Genomic DNA, 20582 nt, shown 5'->3' with positions numbered 1-20582 from the left:
TTATTAATTTCATCAAAATAATTTTTTCTCTCTTTGTGTTTAGGTAAAGGTTGCTCGAGACCTTAATATCCAACTTCCATCTAGCATTGTCTCCTAAACCCAGAGAACACCAAAGCCATGAATGTGTCAGATAAAAACTTGGATGTGATGTGTCTGGGTTCTCCAAGATCTTTCAAACTAGCAGTGCGTTCAGCCCAAGAGCATTTCTATTTTCCAAGATTTTGTGATAGATTTTGTTTTGTTTTCATGATGGAAATAGCATTACATTTTAAAAATATTTTTTTTTATCCTTCTATTATTAAAATATCTGATAAATATTTTTTGCAAGCAAAACACAGATGCTAAATATTAACTTTGTTTGAAGTGCGGTTCATGTGTTGAGTGTGAAACTGTAGAGGCTTGTGTTTAATGTCTAGCAATGGTGGACCAAAAGTCTTAACTGTTTTGTGAGTGGAATAAATGTTTTGTTTTTTTGTGCCACTGGATGAAAATTGTGTGAATTCAATGTGACCCTCTAGATCTAATGTAAGGATGGTGTAGATATTTTTTGCTTCATAAAATAGTGAAGAAAAATGAATGTTTTTAACAAGTTTTCTCTGGTACTAAGATGTTTTATTAGTTCATATTTTGCAATTTCTATAGTCTTTGTACTATATGGTTTATACTTTAAAAAATATAAATATACAAATAAGTTATTAGTTGTACTTTTAAAAACACTATAATCAAACATCCTTTAGTATGATTTCTCATTGTCTGACCGTAAGAAACTGGCCATAGTTCAATGTATTTCTGTTAGCATCAGAATCGTTAGTAACATAGTTCAGTGCACTGTGCCATCTTAGCTACTGTCCACCAATGTCATGGTTGGACATTGAGGATGTCCACACAGCTTGTATATCTTTAACACTATGGTGTTCATAGCCTCATTTTCCAATCCACATTAAAAACCAGTGAAAGATGTTTCATTTGTCTGCAACATTAGTTTTTATGTGGTCTCTAAAGACTTCACTAGCTCCATCTAGAAATGTTCATTCTCTAGGATCAGGTTGTGTACATAGAGCAGCGTGTACATCATGTCATTTATAGCCAATGGATGAAGTCTGTTGGTGCAGGCCAACATATTTTTGTGTTTATTGTTTTATTCTCATTTCAAATAAACAGTTGAATCAACAGGAACCATCAATTTCATGACTTAGTGTGTCATTTGTCTGTCCTTTCAATACTCTTGTGTGTACAGTAAATACAAGTTAAGTTGAACAATTAAACTCTGGAGTTAGTACAGCTTCAGATTTAATCACCTTCTTGGAATGACTTGTCCATATACACATTTGTTTAAAAAAAAATAATTTCAAGTTTGCATAAATTTTTTTTTTTTTAAAAAGAAAACCTTTTGAGTGATATTTTTCACTTGAAAGTACAATAATCTATTTTATTTCTAGTTTACATTAGGAGAAAAGCAACAAAAACAGAATGACAGCTAGTGATACTGAATTGTGATGTAGAATGAGTTTTCAAAATATTCCTTTACCTTTCTTTATGACAACAGTCAAAATGGGGGGAGGAGGTAATGGTGAATGTGGAAGTGACAGTCATAGTGGTCAGATGTACCAGCTGGCTTTCTGGTGGCTGCTAGATTTGTCACTGCTCGGGATAGTTTTTTTTTTTCAAAATATTCTGAAAGTTTATATCTAACTCAACCTATAGGTATAGAGCTTCAATATGTTCTAAAGACTTCCTAAGTCAGTTTTAAATATAATAATGTCATCAGCATTCAAAAAACCTTTACAGGCAACTTAGTGATTTGGCTTGGCCACTATTGTGTAGTAGCTTCAGTGCTCATTACAAAATGGCCATTATTGATATCATGAAGCAAATCTCATCAAAATGAAACAAGTCACTATTCTAATTGTAATATTCTGGACATTGACTTGTTTGAACTTTTATGACATCATCTCAAAACCATGTAATCTTAGGATTTGTGAAGAAAATAACACAGCTAAATATTAATTTATTTAATCTACAAGACAACAAAATGTTATGTGATTTTTGTGTGCAATAGAAATTCTGCCAGCAAACAGCTTTGCCTGCACTATGTGCGAAAAAAATATGCAGGTCACAATTGGGCTTGCATAATCATGTGAAACACTGCACTCATCCTTAATCATCGAAATCAAAGACATTACTTTTAGTATTTCAGCATTTCCTTTTTGGCAACATAATGGAAAATTGCCTAACATGAATAGGTTATGTAATTATGTTTATATAGATATGTCGATGTAACTAACATGTACCTAAAAGAAAGAGAAGCAAATGTTAAGGAAATACTAATTTGTACACCCTACAACAAAAGTTTGCTAGTCACAAGCTTGTTGCAGTTGCAAGTCACAACACACTCTACTTGCTCTAATGCTTTTTTCAAACTATATTGTATTTACATGTTTGACAATGACAGACTTGTAAGTAAGGTTCATATTTTAAGAAAGCTGTTTGACAATGCTGAATGACACTGGTTCATACGGATTTCATCTCTTAGATCTAAAACTTAATTTGGCTTCACACAAATAACAAATGAAAATCTGGTTTGAACAGGCTTTTAATTAGAGATTACAGTTATGATTTTGTCAAATTTAGACTGTTCAGAATGAACTCATATTTTGTTATAGGAGGGAAAAAAAGGCGAATGTATACAAACATCATTATAATGTCAAATACAAAGTGTCAAGGAAGGTAACAAACATCATTATAATGTCAAATACAAAGTGTCAAGGAAGGTAACAAACATCATTATAATGTCAAATACAAAGTGTCAAGAAAGGTAACAAACATCATTATAATGTCAAATACAAAGTGTCAAGGAAGGTAACAAACATCATTATAATGTCAAATACAAAGTGTCAAGGAAGGTAACAAACATCATTATAATGTCAAATACAAAGTGTCAAGAAAGGTAACAAACATCATTATAATGTCAAATACAAAGTGTCAAGGAAGGTAACAAACATCATTATAATGTCAAATACAAAGTGTCAAGGAAGGTAACAAACATCATTATAATGTCAAATACAAAGTGTCAAGGAAGGTAACAAACATCATTATAATATCAAATACAAAGTGTCAAGGAGGGTAACAAACATCATTATAATGTCAAATACAAAGTGTCAAGGAAGGTAACAAACATCATTATAATGTCAAATACAAAGTGTCAAGGAAGGTAACAAACATCATTATAATGTCAAATACAAAGTGTCAAGGTAGGTAACAAACATCATTATAATGTCAAATACAAAGTGTCAAGGAAGGTAACAAACATCATTATAATGTCAAATACAAAGTGTCAAGGAAGGTAACAAACATCATTATAATGTCAAATACAAAGTGTCAAGGTAGGTAACAAACATCATTATAATGTCAAATACAAAGTGTCAAGGAAGGTAACAAACATCATTATAATGTCAAATACAAAGTGTCAAGGAGGGTAACAAACATCTTTATAATGTCAAATACAAAGTGTCAAGGAAGGTAACAAACATCATTATAATGTCAAATACAAAGTGTCAAGGAAGGTAACAAACATCATAATAATGTCAAATACAAAGTGTCAAGGAAGGTAACAAACATCATTATAATGTCAAATACAAAGTGTCAAGGAAGGTAACAAACATCATTATAATGTCAAATAGAAAGTGTCAAGAAAGGTAACAAACATCATTATAATGTCAAATACAAAGTGTCAAGGAAGGTAACAAATGTCATTATAATTGCTGTTGGAACAAAACTTAAATAAAAAAAAATGAGACTTACAAAACATGACCACAATTTATAATTCAACAAGAATCAATGTCTCTTCAGACACTTTAAAAGAAGGCAGCTGCCATATTTATTCCAATTAAACAAGTGCATCCTAAAAGAAGCTGTAAACCAAGACAACAGCCATCTAGGTGAAATTCATAACATCAAAAATTCATGATACATTTCTTGTAATACTTCTTGTTACATGTTAATCATGCAGCCAAAGTAAGTTGGCCTCTTTGTATACACAGCATGTTTGTCTTACTATGTAAAATTTATATATATTTAATTTAAGTACTGAATGGATAGTCATGTACTGTTTGTTGACAGTAGTAGATTTAATTTTAATAAAACATAAACTGAGGTGATCTATTTTATCCTTAAAATAATATTTAACAACGAAATGTGTAACCAATTTATGATATAAATTCACAATCATGTTTAAATTGCCATTTAATTTCTTGTCACAAGTTGAAAAAACTTTTAACAATGATGTGGGAAAAAAAAACCCACAGAAAATATAACTTTAAAAAAACAAACAAAAAATAATAATATAAAACTTGAACATATCACATGGTCAATAAAATGTTATCAGTCATGTATCAATCATTCACCTGAACTATAACATCTGCTGACTAGCTCTTAAAACAAGTGAGAATGCTTCACAGCTTCATTGCACTTTCGATCCTATTAATTTACCTGACTTTTAATGTCTTGATTTTTTTTTGTTTAGAGAAAAGCTCTAAAAATGTAAGTGAAACTTTGAAGTCTAAAAGATACTCTTAAATTGCATTAGTTAATGCACAAATAATACTATGGGTAAAGTAACCCATTCAGACATTGCAATCTATGGGGATAGATGATGTATAGTTAGTACAATGACTAACAGCCTTTACTTTCACAAAATATGTCAGGTTTGCATTAGGACTCAGGGGAGTCGGTTGGGAAGCCAAATGTTTGACATCTCAGCCTATATGCTACCAAATAATAGCCAATAATAGTATATCCTAAGAAATTCTCTGTTATGTTTTCAGTTGAAGCAAAGGCAGAAAGTCAAAAGAAAAAATTCATTCACATGGAATTCATAACTACACCAAGTTAACTTTAAAATGTATTGGGATCAAAGTGACTTAGATTGTATAACATGGGATCTTGGGATCTAAGTGATTTTAATTGTATAACATTGAATCCCAGGATCTAAGTGATTTCAATTGTATAACATGGGTTCCTGGAATCAAAGTGATTTAGATTGTGTAACATGAAATCCTGGTTTATAAATGACTTAAAACCAAGAACAACACAATATGCTTCCTCCTAAAACCTATTAGCGATATCCCAATAAATACCTATATTTAAAAATGAGTCCTCAAGTGCATATCTACTTTAGTTTTGGAATAACATTCATGAGAGTTCTTTGTATTTTAAAATGCCATCACCCAAGTTAGTTGAGTTTCTTTACCACGGTAGTTTTGACTAGAGGTAGAACAAATGATCATTATAATCTGATCTTTATTACCTCAAGTCTATGTGACAAGATTGAAATTTCTACTTTGGTATGTCACCTTATATCTAAAAAAATCTGTTATGCCAGATATTTCTACAACAAATCACAGTCAAAACGTCAATAGATGAAAAACCAATATGTGTCAGGTCAACATTCACTGGGCCCTGACAGGAAGGCTGCTTCTTCCTTTCTCCGGTGTGACTGTCTACAACTAAGACAACCAACCACCAGAACAGCAGCAGCAGACACCGCATACATCAGCGAGGCCATCACAAATGGAGGACGGAAGGAATCCAAGTCCTCAATCAGCTGACCTATGGAGGCATAAAATACACAAGTAATTAGAATCTGGTCGATCTTTTTTTTTTTTTAAAAAAAAGCTAATATAAAGGTATTTTGTAGTAGAGCAGACCTCACTACCACAACTTAACATAAACAACACTCTGAAAATAAAACATTACACTATTTCGCAATGGCTGCAAAAGAGCTGAAGAAGCTACTTACAGCTTGTAAAATGGTTGGATGTGTTTAAAGCTGCTGTAACAGTAAAACTGTAGTAAAAGTTCCCCTTTCAGACCTTGTGGTCTATAGGGCAGATGATGTAAAAGGTCATCTGATTCTGTGGCTTACGGTTTACGAGGGTGTCATGTGGCCAGCACAATGACCAACCGCCTTTACTTTTCCTTAACTAATGTCAGGTACCCATTAGAGCTGGGTGGACTCAGAGACGCCCAAAGATCCCGAAATTTTCCAGGATTCGAACCCAGGACCACTGGTTCAGAAGCCAAGCGCTTTACTTCTCAACCACCGCGCCTCCTAAAACTATAGTATATTTACAATATTGTGAAATTATTGTCTGATACAATAATAAGGCTTGTCTTCGAGTTTGAAGATTAGTGAGGAATGCAGTATACAATACACTAATGAGAATTGTAACAATGCTTTGAAGGCTGCATCAGAAATAAGAGTATAAGCCTGCCCCATCTAACATTCGCACTACAAAGGCCAAGTGCATGTTAAATTTAGAGATATTTTTATGAAAAAATTTTTGTTTATTTTTTAAGTCACCAACGTTGCCAGCATAATTTTTAAAATATTGAAAGCTAACTGTTTACAGGAAGGTACTAAAAAAAATCATTTTGAATTATAAGTTATTACATTTGCAATCCTTCACACTTTGTTTCCCAGCAATGACTCAGTCATTCTATCCATGAAGCTAATAGTGTAATATTATCTACCTGCAATGGGTGGGTCCAGACTAAAAGCCACACCTTGAAACATTGCTACAACTCCAAAGGAAACAGTCAATGCTTCAATACCCAGTTGGTCTGCTAGTACTATAGTCCTCATGGAGACAGCTACAGCTGGTAGAAAGAAAGAAGTCAACATTCATGGAAGTGATTCACAATTTATAAAACTAGGAATGATATTACTTGCTTTAGTCAATAGTTGTTTTTTTTTATTGCATTCTCAGACAGCCAAACTTTATCTATATTACTCAACAGATTTTTATTTGTTTATGGACCAAGAAATTTAGAAATGTTAATTAGGCTTAAAGCATGACCAAGAAATTTAGAAATGTTAATTAGGCTTAAAGCATATGCTTCACTAAGTCCATGACTTTGTATTAATTAAAGTTGAGTGGTTAAGCACTTGGCTTTCAAACCTGGGGCAGAATCTCTGTGAAGACTGGGATTTCGAATTTCTGGATTTTTAGGGTGCCCCTGAGTCCACCCAACTCTAATGGGTACATGACATTAGTTGGGAAAAGTAAAGGCAGTTGGTCATATGCTGGCCCCATGACATTCTGCTCATTAACCATTGGCCAAAGAAACAGATGACCTTAACATCTGAAAGGGGAACTTTACTTTAATTTTTCTAATTAAGTCCATGACTTAATATTCATTACAAAAAAAATTAAATTAAAAATTAAGTGTTTTAAACATTTCAAGGCTTTGATAAAGCTTATATTTTCAACCCTGAAGAAATAAGATACAGCCCAATGTTTGGGACTGGTTTACTTGGTTAAGGCCCAGTGCTTCAAAAGCCAAAAAGGCATTATTTCTGCTGAGCTTCTAAACCTCAAGAAACCAGAGGCTGCTAACTGGTATTACAAGAAATATCTGCTTAAAGTTTTCTTTAACAGATTTCATAGGTAGGATTCCACCATGGCAATGCACCTGCCTACAAAGCAGCGATGAAAGCCTTTACTCTCTAAAACTTTGCAAGAAATATTTTGATTCCTCAAACTCCAGCCTCTGTCAGAATTCAAACCTATGACTGTATGGTAGTCAAGCATTAAAACAAAAAATCAACTTTATTAGCAATCAACATTCTGAAAAGGTCCAACTTGATCAAGAACATATACAAACTTACCCATACACAAACCAAAAATGGCAGAACACATCTGAAGCACTGGCAATGTGTGAGATAAGAATGGGGTGAAGGAGATGATTAGATTGATACCAGAAGCCAGAGCCAGAGCAGCAAAATACAGCCAAACACTTGGCACATGGAAACAATCTGTCACAAAACCTGGTAACATACAAAGTGGGATAGTAGTGATGATAACAATAACTATAAAATAGTATATTTAAATTAGCTGTACCATTTTTAATTTAAATTACTTGTAATAATACTGTCTAAAACTAATTCTCATAAATGTATTATAGGAAATTAGTCACAATCAGGATCCAAATAATGGACAATGACAGTTAAATAGCTACTGGACTTTTAATAAGATTCAAAATATATTTTGAATTCTTTTTATTACTTTGTTTTGTAAGAGAACTGTCCATCTAAGCTTATTTAAGATGTGTATAAACTGTCAGTCTAAGGTAAGTTGTATAAAAACTGTCAGTCTAAGGTAAGATGTGTGTAAACTGTCAGTCTAAGGTAAGATGTGTGTAAACTGTCAGTCTAAGGTAAGATTTATATAAGCTGTCAGTCTAAGATAAGATTTGTATAAACTGTCAGTCTAAGGTAAGATTTGTATAAACTGTCAGTCTAAGGTAAGATGTGTGTAAACTGTCAGTCTAAGGTAAGATTTATATAAGCTGTCAGTCTAAGGTAAGATTTGTATAAACTGTCAGTCTAAGGTAAGATTTGTATAAACTGTCAGTCTAAGGTAAGATGCGTGTAAACTGTCAGTCTAAGGTAAGATTTATATAAGCTGTCAGTCTAAGGTAAGATTTGTATAAACTGTCAGTCTAAGGTAAGATTTGTATAAACTGTCAGTCTAAGGTAAGATTTGTATAAACTGTCAGTCTATGGTAAAATTTGTATAAACTGTCAGTCTAAGGTAAGATGTGTCCTGACTGTAAAATCTTTGTCCACTTGCAAGCTTCAAATAATCAATCTAAAAAAATGTGTCATAACAATATATGATAGTATTATGTATTTATTGCTTTTTATTGCTTCAGAATGTCTTAAATATAGTAAAGAAGATATACAATAAAAGTATTAGCATGCAAAATATTAACAGTGCTAGTTTTTGGAATGCACTGAACACTTTAGTAAGGTCAGAAACATGTAGCAAGCAAAAACAAAAGCATCTTACCAGCTAAGAGACGCCCCAAAACATTAGCTATTCCAATGATAGAGATAAGAAATGCAGCATCTGACTGTTGAATGTGAAGAGACACTGCCAAGTCAGGTAGATAGGTCAGTGTGATAGATTGTGCTGTGGGTGAGATGTGCAATAAAATCAATCAACTTTAAAGCATTTGAAACTGTATTGTAATACTGGACAACAAATACATGATCATGAAATTTGGGTCAATTGGCTTCATGCTAGTGAGAATATCAGTCTGACTTACAAAAAAATATAGCCCATGCTGAAAGACTTAGTTATAAGAAAAACAAAGTCAGTTAATTGCTGTGAACATGATTAATGATAGATAATAGTAAGTGTACAGTTTTCAAAATAATTTTGACAAGTAAAAACTAGAAATTCTATTTTAAAAATTATACCCTATTTAAGGAAAAAGTTTAAACATTAACATATCAGTGGGATGTGTTTCTGAGAGGCTTAAACCACTTGGCCACCTATCAAGGAGTTTGAAACCTGAATCAAGCTAAGTTGTGATTGCTGAGCACCTAAAGGCAGCAAAGAAACCCTGATACCCATTGGACTATTGTGCACTGAGCATGCTATAATAATAAGCAAGAAAATTACACTATACAAAATCAATTTTTAAAAAGGTGTTTAAAATCATGTTCTATAAAATGTAAACATATTGAAGAATTTTGGATATAAAATTAAAAACAAATGGTCCATAAATGAGATTGGACTAAAGCGCTTTGAGCATGCTATATACATGAATGTAGCGCTATATAAAAGCTATAATTATTATTATTAATTATTATCAAAGTAACCTATACGCTATATAAAAGCTATAATTATTATTATTAATTATTATCAAAGTAACCTATGCGCTATATAAAAGCTATAATTATTATTATTAATTATTATCAAAGTAACCTATGATTCATTTAAAGGTTAACATTAAAAGAAAAATAACAGCATAGCTTATAAATCATCAAAGCAATACTTTACTTCATCATTGATTGTGTACACTATTTCAATAATACTTTTAGAAATGAAGAAAGATTCTAAAATATTGTATTATATCAGTTTTTAATCGAAGACCAGACATTGTTAGGTGGAAAGACATGAAAACAGCTAAATCAAACATACAAACTGGAGAATACGAAAATTAGGCGCCCAAAAAAAATAAGAGGGTAATTCAGTGTTAAAAAAAGAAGTATAATTTTGGACTATTAAACATTCCTTTGTTGGCTTTATGAATACATGTTGGGACAAAACTGCGAAAAAATATTGTTTTGGAAAAATAGAGTTCATCTCTTGTTAACAGGGCTTATTTTTTCACATGCACATTAAGTAACAACAGGTTAAATTTTTGTATTTTTTCATCAGCTCTAAGTGGAAGAATCATTGATGTATATGATATATATATATATATGTATATATATATATATATATGTATATATATATATATATATATGTATATATATATATATATATGTATAGAAACAATAAATACATATAAGGTAGTAAACTTTGTAAACTTATAGGATATCAACACAGTCTAGATTGAGAATATTAACACTATATACAGACCTGTCCACATAGAAAATGTTAGGAGTAACAATAGAAATACTTTGTTGGTCATCAGTTTCAAAAGTGATAAGTTCCTGTTTGGTGTCCTCGTCAATGCCTTAGAAATACTGGCCGAACCAGGACAAACTTCATGACAGTCCCCAACAGTCTCATGTGTAATAGTTGTTGATAGGTCTCTCAAACCAGGCTGAGGCATGAATGTTTCTTGACAGAAACCTAACTGGCCATTCAACTCTGGCTCACTTTGAGCGCAATGTTTAGGCAACATTGCAACAGATTTGTCTTCAGAGCAGCTGCCTATCAGCTGTAGGTAGTCTAAACTCTGATAGCGCTTGGCTGAAGCGTGGTCAGCTAAAGGCAAGCATATGACATCCTTGTTTTCTGAATGTATATGTTTCAATAAAGAAGAATCTGGTTTTACAGTGTTGAGGATACGAGATTCAATATGTTGATCTTTCATTTTACTCTCCGAATCTATTGGGTAAGTACTGGCACTCACATCATATTCATCCATGCCTAGTTCACAAGGTTCCTTAACTTTAAGCTTTTTATCTCCCAGGTCAGTAAGTTCCTTTTGCAAATGATCAGATAGTATTTTATCCTGGTTGTCTGACAGCCCCTCATCCTTGTTCTCTGAATCATGGTTGTGACAAGGACTAGTAAGTGTGCCGACATGGTCAGTTTTAGTGCTACGGTTGGACAAATCTTTACAAGTGTTAGAGTAATTCTCATCTATAAGTGGTTTTGAGATAGAGCATGCTGTTGCATCTATTGTGTTACACTCTTGTTGAGACTGTTCAAAAAAAAAAATTATAGACAGAAATAAAAGTGACATGACATAAAATTAAAGACAATGCTCTGTTTCTCATGTTTTACTTTGTGCTTTATTATTATTATTATTCAAAATCATCTTCTGTGTCACTGAATAGGACCTTGATTTTTTTAACCCTTAAAACGCGTGTGGTACTTTAGCGTCTAAACATCAGCATTGTAATTCCATTTTGTATGCACTCATTGTAAAGCAGCTCAGCACTTTAAGGGTTAAATATGTATTTATTTTCTTAAACATACTATTTATGTCTATTTTACCAAAAAATGCATTAAAAAAAAACAACTTAAAACATGCAAAGATTCAGCTGGTTGTATATAGCTTCTTTTAACTTGTTCATATACTATAAATGTGGTATGTATAGCAGAGTGTCACAGACTGCTTGCCTAACTTGGATTTGACTCCTAATATAAGCTACACAATGAGATTTAAATCAAGCCAAGTTGTGAATGTTAAATACCCAAAAAGAACATGGATTCTTGCTAATACCCCTTTACATTGTCTAGTTCAGTGATTTATTTTTAATTCAATTTGTCATGGTACCACCTGAACAAGCAATAAATCAAACCTCAATGATTTTTAAATTTTTTTCCTGATTCAGAAGTAGATAAAATTGTGAATTATGACAGTATCATTTTGCAGACTAAGTAACAATTATTGATTTATACTTTTAATTATCTCCATGGCAGGAAAGCAGAGTTAATATTTAGAGTATGATCATTGAAATCTAAGAATATAATAGCATCTCTATTGCTCCAAGGAATATTCCTATATAGACATCTGTTGGAGTAAAAAAAAATTAAAATTCTTAAATTCTTGTTTCCACTAGGATCTGAAGTGAGAAATAGTCTACTCTACTTCTTAAGCCACCACAATTAATTACTTATGCTAGGCATATTTTCCTGGTTTGAAATCATGTTATTGTAAAAGATCTACCCACGGATGTGGTTTTTAATTAGTACTAAAATGTACATATTCATTAGTCTTACTTACTCTCCAAACTTTTTTCATTAATGAAAGTGGCCTAAAACACATAGCACACACCAGACAATTCAAGATAAGTCCACCATGAATGAGCACTGTGCCCCGCCAACTGAAGTAATTTAGTAAGAGGTTCGTAACATAGGCATACACAAAAGTCCCAACACCTGGAAAAAATACAAAATAATCAATGCAAACACAATCCTTCCATCAAGTAGTATTAATACATACGTTGATAATAAAAATATTAATATATCTTTCTTATCCTTGATGAAATGTGTGCTACAAAAAGATTGTGCATTACAAATAACAAAATGTTACAATGATATCAAAAGAAATGTCCATTCATATCAGTATTACTGTAACATTACAAGTGAAACTGGCTTTTATTTAACAATTAAATGCCAAGGGAACAAAAGAGCTATGATGTCTGTTTTTCTCTGTGATGGTAAAATGGTAAGAATTAACAATGCATTTTGCTAACACTAAATGGGGACATTGTCCTTACTAGTCTTAATCTTTGATGCTCTTATTTGGTGATATACTCTGTGTTTGCATTGAAATTTAATTCATCATCAAAGATAGAACCAAAGTATTTTAAAGTCTGGACTATTTCAATGTTCTCTCCAGCTACTGAAACAATTCAGTTTTCCTTATATTCCTTACTTAAGTTGTTTATCATGTTTCTTCACATTTATTATTGAAAGATTTTCATTACAGTATTTCTCAATGTTTCTCTGATTTACGTCATTAGTTATGTCTGAAGTCACTGAAAGCAGGGTAAGGAGAGCTGTGTCTTCTGTAAACTTTGTTACGAAAAATCTTTAGTGTATACAATGTACCATAGTGGAGATGTCACTGCCCTTAGGGACACCCATGTGGTAAATATAAGTAAATAAGATGTTGTGTAGTTTACCTGAACCTCTGTGTCAAAAATGTATTGGCTCATAGCATTATTTGTGGGCTCCTGTTAATAGTTTTAGTGTTTTCAATAAGAATATGAATTTGCAAAGCACTGAACGCTGATAAAAAACAATTAAAAACACCTTCTTTCCATATGTCTTGGATCAGTCAAGATGTTTGTAGGCATGATTTAAAGTATAAAGGAATGCATTATCAACCCGTTTCCCTTTGGTATGCACATTGTAAAAACTCTAACTTTGCATTAAGGAAAAAATATCTGAGAAGTTTTGGGACATGTAAGGTCAAAACCTTGTAAATAGGTCAGACTAGCCAATAGGAGAGAATATTTTAAGAAAGGTTATATACTTAATGTGGCATATAGAGGACAGTCTTAGTTCAGCTTTTTTCAGTAACTTCTGTTTCCTTCTTGTCAGTTGTGTTTGTATTTATTACTGATTTCTAATTTTTTTTTTTATTTTTGGGTTTAGGCTATAGTGTTGTTGTTCTGTGGATTTAAGTGTGAAGCTTAACCAACCCATGTGTTACTGTTTGAAAGAGAGGCAATACAAATAACAATATACATCAACTCTAAATAAACCCACACCAAGTCAAATTCAAGTTCAACCATGTGTTTCACCAATGCATATACAAACATCTTGTCACCGGAACAGAAATAGTGGTTGTGTATTATGCGCTCTAAACTGTTATCTCAATGGTTTGAACTAGCATGTAATGATCATCAATTTTTAAGGAACAGTCACCATTGTACACTTTGTCATCACTGTATCTACCTTAGCGAACTGATCACAACATATGTACACCAGAGAGCCCAGCATTCAAAGCTTCTAGTGGTTCCACATTTCTCGCTCAAAAGCTACAGCCTGTTTGCTTTTTAAGTGCATGGACCAAAGGTTTGGAACTCACTCCCCATTGATCTCAGACAGACAACATGCTTCACCACATTCAAGAAAAACATTAAGACCTATCTGTTTAAAACTTTTTTTAGATTAGTTTGTCATTTTAGCTCTTGTGTTTATGCCTTAAGCCTACATTTTGTTTAATAACTTTTTCTCTCCTAACTGACGATACCAGCATTGATTCCACCAGAATGTGGTAAATAATTACGGAGAGAAAGAGTTAACAGTGATCTATAAATTAAATTATCATAATTATTATTAATGATCTTCAATTTTAAAGGAACATCCAAAACATGTGAAATAAAAACATTATAAATAGATGAATAAATAAAAGAATTGTAAACTATGATCATATGGGAAGCGGAATCCTACTAAACAGAATAAAGGGAGCATGTGATGAACACCTAAGGGAAGAACAGGCCGGATTCAGAAAAGGGAGATCTTGTGCTGACCAAATAGCTACACTCAGGATAATTGTAGAACAATGTGTCGAATGGCAATCTCCTCTCTATGCAACTTTTGTTGACTTTGAAAAAGCTTTTGATAGTGTCGACAGAGAATCTATCTGGACTGTAATGAGACATTATGGGATCCCCAATAAAATAATAACCATAATCAAGAACCTTTATGATGGTTTCACCTGCCAAGTAACCCACTGTGGCAAGCTGTCAGAGGAATTTCAAGTCACAACAGGAGTCAAACAGGGATGTCTTCTTTCACCACTCCTGTTCCTTCTAGTACTGGATTGGGTCACAAAAGAAGCCTACTCTAACGCAGGGAAAGGAATCCAATGGACTCTCACACAAAAGCTGGAAGATCTGGAATTCGCTGATGACATAGCCCTATTATCACACAGACTACAGGATATGCAAGAAAAGGTCACAGCTTTAAGTGAAGTAGGAAAAAGAGTAGGCCTCAAAATAAACCACCAAAAAACTAAAGTACTTAAAGTAAACAATAAACAAAGTGGAGACATAGTATTGGATTCTCAGACAATAGGCCAAGTAGAAAATTTTATATACCTTGGGAGTGTAGTCAGTATATCAGGTGGAACAGATGAAGACATTAAACGCTGTATAAATCTAGCACGTCAGACATTTACACAGCTAAAACCAACCTGGAAATCTCCTTACATCTCAAACAAGACTAAACTAAGAATCTTTAACTCTAATGTAAAGGCTGTCCTACTGTATGGTTCTGAAACATGGAGAACAACTGAAGCACCAACAAAAAAAATACAGACCTTCATCAACAGATGCCTGAGAAATATCCTAAAAAATACACTGGTATGACAAAGTAGAAAACACCAAACTGTGGGAGATGAGTGGACAGAAAAATATAGAAGTACAGATCTTAGAGAGGAAGTGGAGATGGATTGGTCACACCCTTAGAAAACGTACCAGCAACAGAGCGAGGCAGGCCTTAAGAGTGGAACCCCCAGGGAACAAGACGCAGAGGAAGACCAAAAAGAACATGGCGACGCAGTGTACTTGAAGAAGCAGAGAAGACCGGGAAGAGCTGGGACACCATCAAAAAGCTAGCAAGAGACCGTGGAGAGTGGCGTGTTTTTGTCGAGGCCCTATGTTCCATGAGGAACTCAAAGGAGTGATGATGATGATATGGGAAGCGAGAATGTTTAAGTTTGAAATTAGTTAGTTGGAGTTTAGTAATGAGGAAAGTGTGTCTGATTTAAGTCTGATGCAAAGTGACTTTTGTTTTAATAGTACTAATAGAAGTCGGGGATGTTTTCTGTTTGAAATCCTGGGAAATAGTGTGCAGCATGAGTTTCTTTTTGTGGATGCAATCTAGTTTTAAGCATCTCACTGAGATTATATGAGTCATATATGAGAATCTAGAAAAATACCTGATCCACTGGTAGCTATTCCTGTAGCTATAGCTCTCTTCTTGTTGAAGTAAAGACCAACTACAATAATGGCTGGCAGGAACACCATTCCAATTCCAACACCTTAATAAAGAAAGTAAAATACCATGTGAAGTCTAAACAATTGAAAGAGAGAAAAAAAAGACAAAATTAATGTTTGTAATTTTTTAAAATACTCCAAGTGAATATTCAAGTAAACTAAATATACTTAACCACCAACAACTCCGTATGTGAAAATAAGAACATAAATATTTGGAGCGAAAGCACTGGTAATGAACCCAGTAGAGGCTATGACAGTTCCAACCATTGTTACTTGACGTATAGAGAAATACTGTAGAATTAAACTGATCACAGGACCTGGTGGTAAAGAAATATCATCATTGTCAATATATTCACTTGTTTTTTTATCTGTATCGAGTTATTTCAATTGGTATGTTTACTTCTTACTTAACCTGCACACTTTTATCAAGGTGCTTATCAAGATACTATAGCTCCCTAGAACCCCTTTTGAAAGAAAAACTGTATGTAGAACTGCAGGGGTGCTTTATGGCCAATAGGACGAATACTCAGTAGCCCACAAAAAGATTTTTAGAATATTCTCTATTATTAAAGACTAACTGAAAAATTGTTTGCTTTTGATTTTTATTTCCGTAGTAAAGGGGTTGAACATGATGATTACCAGCCTACAGAAATACAATAAAAGATGTTAAATAAAACCCATGTATTCATTTTTCAATGCATTATCAAACTTTACACATTAAAAGGATAAGTATTAATGGATACCTATCATGTGACATGTATTTTGTGGACCGGATTGAATGGTAATGTCAGTACCAATTTTGATACCCCTGGTAACATGCTTGATTTGTGAACTACTGGAGGTCAGATATAGGACTGGTTATTTAAACCCATTAATATTGATAATGAGTAAAAAGAAGAATTTCTTATATGTTGATGTACTGTTAACAAATCGTGGAGGGGTGGCTAAGTGATTAAGCGCTTGAATTTCAAACTTGAGGTCCTGGGTTCGAATCTTGTTGAAGACTGGGATTTTTAGTTTTGGGATTTTAAGGGCATTCCTGAGTCCACCCAACTTTAATGGGTACCTGACTTTAGTTGGGGATTGTGCTGGCCACATGACACCCTGCTCATTGACCATTGTCAAAGAATCAAATTACCTTAACATCATCTGCCCTGCTACAAGGTCTGAAAAGGGAACTTTACTGTTAACAGATAAGAAAAAGGGAGAAATTTCTTTCTCACACATGGCAACATATAGCTTTTTCTTTAAAACAGATGTAAGCATGACTCATGTGTGGCTGCCTGGTTATGTGGTAAAAGTGCTGGACTGTTATTCGGATGTCTTGATGGTCCCAGGTTCATATCCTGCCTGCTACCATCCCCCGTAGCATACTCCGATACTCGTTACATTCTACTTTACATATTAGGTATGCGATTTACTTACCCATAGCCATAGAAAGTCCCATTTGTGCACTGCCTATCCAAGCAGTCATGTACTTGTCATAGCCAAGGTCATCAAGTAAAGCCAACATCAGTATACCAAAAGAAAACATAGTTCCATCCAGTATGAAGTTAACAATAAAAGAACCTTGAAAATATGATGATATGATAGTTAACAGCATTTATCTTGTATTATTATTTATATAATTAAATTATGATACCAAAACACCATACTGACTCAAAACCTATACTACAGGCTTTGCAAAGCCCTGGACTATGCCCCCCACCCCCATATTGACACTGTCATCATGGCCTCACAAGGCATAACCCAACACTATGGCACCCTGTTAACATAGGAGTGACTGACAAACTGTTGCTGATTCTTTGGCCCACCACAGAGGGCTAACAATACCAACAACACATACAGAACAGCCTTTGAGTTTCCATCATGCTCTGACAAAAATCCTAATGATAGAAATGGAACAATTTGACTGATGGGACGAGTCCGAAAAAGCCTGCAGAGTCTGGGAGCACATGAGCCTCTCTGGCTCTCACTCAAATGGAGTTTGATGATGATATAAGGCTTGTCTTCGAGTCCAAAGATTTAAGGAGTACAGTGTTTCACAAAGCCACGCAGTCTTAGCTGTGATGATGATGACCTAAATTATTTTAATAATTATTAATTTGCACTTTAAAAAGTTGAATTTCACTTTCACCTGGTCTAATGGGCTGAAGGTGTTAAAGATCATCAGTCTACAAGGTCAATGATTTATAAAGGAATCAAGGTCTTCTCTTTAAAACTAGGTAGTTTTTTGTTTTTTCATCTCTTTTAGTAAGGGGCCTAAGAAAGTGAGATACCTTTAATGCAAAGCTTAATTTAACATTTATGTAACACTGTTTAAAAAAGCAGTTATATAGAAATGTTCAACCATTTGCTAGACAATATAATTAGATTCAGATAAGCTTCAAGTAAGTTCAAGTCACTTTGAATATAAAAGATCAGAGAAACATTGTCTGACATGAAATTGTAAGAAACTTGTGAAACAAAAAAAAATTGTAGTCTGTAGAGTAGATGTTGATTCCTTTATAAATCATTGACCTTGTAGACTGAATGCATGACGCGTAGGACGTAATCATCTTCTTTTTTGAAGTAACGTCTGTATTATATAAGAAGATCTTACACTTACTTACAGATATTCATATTAGAAACAATATAATGAATATAGATCTAGATCTAATTACTAAATTATGACTAGCTAGAGATCTAGATTCAACATTACTGACATTACCCAGTTATCAAAGCTAGATTCTACATACAAACCCTGAATCATTCATTAGAAAAAAAGTTAAAATCATAATTAACATATCGAAAATATTATATAATTCAGGCAGACAAAGAAAATGATATCTAGATCTAATTCATAAATTAGAGTCTATGAATAATAAATCTAGAGAGTCTAGACTAGATCTAAAGATAAGACTCATAAGTCTAAAGCAAGGTCTGTCTAGATCTAAAATATATTAATATTGACTATTGTATAGAAGTATACTGTATACTGTATAGATCTATATTTTGACTATACTATACTATGTGATTGCAATGTGATGAATGTGTAGAGTTATCATGACTTATCTCACATTTACTGATTTACCCTCATGTCATGACACAAATGACTAATGATTAATTATATAATATATGACACAGTCATGAGCTCACCTAAACAAACAACCCAAGCCCAACCTCCGTCTGGTGCTGCTGGAGAATATTTTTCATAAAATGTTGATCTTGCTTCTTCGACTGTGGTGTCAAAGTCTGTAATTCCTGAAACATCTTTACTGTCACCGTCACCAAGCTTTTTACTTTTATGATTGAACTTTATCTGATTTTCATTAACAATTTCGTGCTTTTCGATTCTTTTCACATCCATTTCCAGCAAAGCCAGATTTTCTGTCAATTGTAGTCTATGTCAGTGTTACGCTTCATTTTCCAACCATAACCAGAATTTATTAATGGACTCTTTAAGATCTAGAATCTAGATAGGCTATCTTTTTTTTTAAATTTTACCTGAAAAATAAATTTAATTATTATTTAATATTACAGTTTATCACAATGACGTATACATTTGATCTAAATTAATTTAGGCCTATACAAAATCTAAATTTGAGATTAGATCTTTATCTGGATGTGAACTACACTATTCTATATTCTGTAGCTCGCGATTGTGAGCCGAGTTAATTTTTCTTTTTAGACTATGAATTAAATCTAGATTTTTTTTTCTATGGCGCTAATAAGTATGGCGTCAATCGTCAATCAATCTTGCTCATTTGCTCAAATGTTATTGATGTTTCTTCATAGTTGAAGATAATCTACTACATCCTATTATAGCGCAAACCTCCTACTGTACACCGGAGACGGCAGCGGGCAGGATTTGAACCCGAGACGACTAAACGATTCAGCGAACATTCGGTACGACCAGGCAGCCTAAACAGTCAATGAGGACGTTTGGCGAGCGCTCCGATATAGGCCTATAACCCAATTGAAATGCTAAGATATCCATTCAAATTTCGTTGATAATTTAAATTCGATAGACCCATTACCATATTAGGCATATTATAAAGATTCGTGTCAGTAGGCCTAGCTACCTTAAACTTAAACTATATCTATTTTCTAGGGCCTGTATATAGTATATATGTATTATCTTTGCGTAGTCGTGCACTAGGGCATATAGGGACAAATGTAACTGTTTAAAATAAATCCAATTTATTGCTTTTTAAATTAAATTGCTTAGATTAAGAAATAGATCTAGGCATCATCTAGGACATAGATCGATTTTTTTTTTAAGTTTAAAATATTTTTAATGATAGAGCGAATGTTAGTTTTCATTTTAATTTGTAGGTCAGTGGTCGAGTCTAGTTCAGTCAAGGCCACCTGATTTAGTTCAGAGTTCATGGTTGTTGGCCTAAATTATGAAAATCAAAGATCTAACTATTATATAGACCTAAAATTGGACTAATATTAATGTTAGTAGCATAACTGATAACATTATCTCCATTATACATTGTTGATAATAAAAAAATAATACTTCATTAACAAATGTAGACACTAGAGCTTAAGAAAGTACAATGTTAATAAAATATGTAAAAATACTTAGAGCTAGATCTAGTGCCAATGC

The 20582-nt window shown here is 33.2% G+C and overlaps 2 protein-coding genes across 2 annotated transcripts in view; one reads left to right on the top strand and one right to left on the bottom strand.

Moving 5' to 3' along the window:
• LOC106055282 (mitochondrial import receptor subunit TOM70-like) overlaps positions 1 to 1183 on the top strand; it is a 15736-nt gene extending 14553 nt beyond the window's left edge. The window contains exon 13 of the mRNA XM_013211471.2: positions 44 to 1183. Within this exon, the coding sequence (XP_013066925.2) occupies positions 44 to 97 (54 nt within the window). The 3' untranslated portion in view covers positions 98 to 1183. The remainder of the gene's footprint in view (positions 1 to 43) is intronic.
• LOC106055278 (monocarboxylate transporter 9-like) lies at positions 463 to 20582 on the bottom strand. The gene is made up of 11 exons (XM_056009481.1): positions 20558 to 20582; positions 19127 to 19474; positions 17414 to 17557; positions 16162 to 16305; positions 15931 to 16032; positions 12259 to 12413; positions 10437 to 11229; positions 8853 to 8975; positions 7670 to 7828; positions 6532 to 6657; positions 463 to 5607 (listed from the first exon to the last, which is right to left on the bottom strand). Exons 2-11 carry the CDS (start codon positions 19335 to 19337, stop codon positions 5441 to 5443), a joined length of 2124 nt encoding a protein of 707 aa, XP_055865456.1. The 5' UTR covers positions 19338 to 19474; positions 20558 to 20582; the 3' UTR covers positions 463 to 5440.

The sequence above is a fragment of the Biomphalaria glabrata genome, chromosome 14 (genome assembly GCF_947242115.1).
Source record: "Biomphalaria glabrata chromosome 14, xgBioGlab47.1, whole genome shotgun sequence".
NCBI lineage: Eukaryota > Metazoa > Mollusca > Gastropoda > Planorbidae > Biomphalaria > Biomphalaria glabrata.
Note: the sequence above shows the minus strand (reverse complement) of the source record. Positions and strands in the feature narration are given on the sequence as shown.

Bases quoted from the DNA above. Each gene is read 5' to 3' on its own strand.
- LOC106055278 (XM_056009481.1), bottom strand. From the start codon at position 19,337: ATGGATGTGAAAAGAATCGAAAAGCACGAAATTGTTAATGAAAATCAG. The intron at 8,976-10,436 runs GTCTGTATATAG...TCTCACCCACAG, and splicing joins AACATTTTCTATGTGGACAG to CACAATCTATCACACTGACC. The intron at 5,608-6,531 runs GTAGATAATATT...ATGCCTCCATAG, and splicing joins TCTGGACCCACCCATTGCAG to GTCAGCTGATTGAGGACTTG.